Source organism: Hippocampus bargibanti, linkage group LG16 (genome assembly GCF_051943395.1).
Source record: "Hippocampus bargibanti isolate YZ-2025 linkage group LG16, ASM5194339v1, whole genome shotgun sequence".
Lineage (NCBI taxonomy): Eukaryota > Metazoa > Chordata > Actinopteri > Syngnathiformes > Syngnathidae > Hippocampus > Hippocampus bargibanti.
The window spans coordinates 7,023,610-7,025,545 of NC_142749.1; the positions used below are offsets into that span (position 1 = coordinate 7,023,610).

General features: G+C 40.6%; 1 protein-coding gene across 1 annotated transcript; it reads right to left on the minus strand.

The window, feature by feature from the left end:
• Positions 1–55: 55 nt before the first annotated feature.
• Positions 56–1,776, minus strand: emc6 (ER membrane protein complex subunit 6). Its single transcript, XM_089016890.1, has 2 exons — positions 1,594–1,776; positions 56–709 (listed from the first exon to the last, which is right to left on the minus strand). The coding sequence occupies exon 2, from the start codon at positions 682–684 to the stop codon at positions 352–354; it is 333 nt and encodes a 110-aa protein (XP_088873016.1). The 5' UTR covers positions 685–709; positions 1,594–1,776; the 3' UTR covers positions 56–351.
• Positions 1,777–1,936: the final 160 nt, after the last annotated feature.

The following is a 1,936-nucleotide window of genomic DNA, read 5'->3' on the forward strand; positions in this document are numbered from 1 at the left end:
AATGAATGCATGTTGCCTACATCGCGAGTAAAGCAAAAGAAAAACATTTACCAGATGCAGATAAGTACAGAGGTATTTATTCCAATCAGTAATCACATTTCTTCATATTGAACTTCATTACTGTACTTAATAGTGCAACATCAAATAGTTGCACCTTGCTTCAGCTATTATGTGCTACAGTCTGTTGGACCACAATCCCAAATATTAATTCTGGGTAGTATCATAAATCAGGAGAGGCCTGAAGTTACTAAAAGGCATTGTTGAATGTGTGGGGAGAAAGTAAAAACGTGTCAGCAGGTCATAATGGAATCTATTTTGGCTCATCTACAGCTCAAACAAATGTGGGTTATTTTAGTATACGTGCACCATTCCATAGAGAAAAGTCCAGAAGAGGACGTAGGTGAAAAGACCTCCAACCAGGCCCCCGGTAAAGAGAAGCCGTCTGGATTTAAAGCACTTGTTCCATCGTCGTCCGGCCTTGAGAATGAGCAGCAAAGATAGGAGGAAGGAGGCCATAAAGTAAAAAATGAAGCCATACAGTCCCGTTAGGCCCAGGATACCAGCGGTAGCTCCGGACAGCGCTGACACAGAGGTGCGGCAGTAGTCCAGCACGGCGGCATTGCCCCTCACGGCCACTTCGCTGATGAACTGTGGCCCCTCTCGTTTGGCTATGACGGCGGCCATCTTCGCTGTGGGTCACGAGAAGATTCTGCAAAAAATGCACAATCGGTTTACATTTTACAATGAAAACTTTATGCAGATGATGTCATGACAGTTTTGAACACCAATTTAGAGGTAATCACATGTTCATTGCAGTGGTTATCAGAATACATGGTTTTTCAAATATGTTTTCATGTGAAAGCTAAATTATTTGTAACACGTTTCACCCTAAATGTGACCTATCTTTTGTTCAATTCAAATGATAGACCTTGAAAAACTGGGCAAAAAGAAAAAAAATTGAGAACCTGCTTTCATTTTCATTGTGATGCCATATTATTTGTTTATTTTATTTATTGTTTTGTTCTTTTGACTTCAAGACGGCGCCTCGAGACTGGCTGCCTTTCTAGCAGCCGATGTATTTTGTTTTTCTACTTTCATTCCTTTCATCACTTTGCTGCTGTGAAATGTACATTTCTCCACTGCGAGACTAATAAAGGCAAATCCAATCCAATCAATTTTGCTATCTTCTTTTGGTGATTAGCAGATGTGTGTTTGCATAAACGGTTAATATTATGGCCCAAATATCAAACCTTTGTTTGTCCAGTGATTGTAATTCAAGTGTGCCGTGGAAATCTAGACCCGTGTGTCGAGAGAAATGTTTTGACTATAACGGACAGTTAATCGGTTGAACACGTCGCTTGGTTGCGATGTATAAATAGACAGAAGATAAAAAACCAAATGTACAGAAATAGATGATCAACGCAAAGCAATGCAGCCATGTGTAATGTTATCATAAAATAAGAGACCAAGCAATGTTTGTCGAAAGTGACACCAGCGTTGTGTGACTTTCCTCGGTCTTTCAACATTCAATATAGGATCATTAGCGCCACCGTGCTAACGCCGTGTTAATGCTAATGCTAGTATGATACTTACTGCGGGGGATACGGCTTCTCAGCTCCTCAATCACAAATGCATCGTGTGCAAAAAATACTCTTGTCAACTTGATCACGAAATTGCTGCGAGCGAAGGTAGTTAGCAAAAAGGGTGAGGTACCACCTTCATTTTTATCAATCGGGAGTTGGAAATTCTTGCTCAGTTTCCGTCCATGCTAGTCGCAATGGGTTGTGGGAACTGGAAAAAGGTACAGTCATCACAAATGCGGACGTTGATGGTGTATTTATGTCACACTAAAACGTAGGATTTTATGCAAGCAGGCATTGCCAGCAAGTATGTTGTCAATCGAAGAAAAATATGTTTTTTGACTATATTCGCTAAC

What these genes read in the sequence shown, in the direction of transcription:
- emc6 (XM_089016890.1), bottom strand. Translation starts at nt 684, where the DNA reads ATGGCCGCCGTCATAGCCAAACGAGAGGGGCCACAGTTCATCAGCGAA.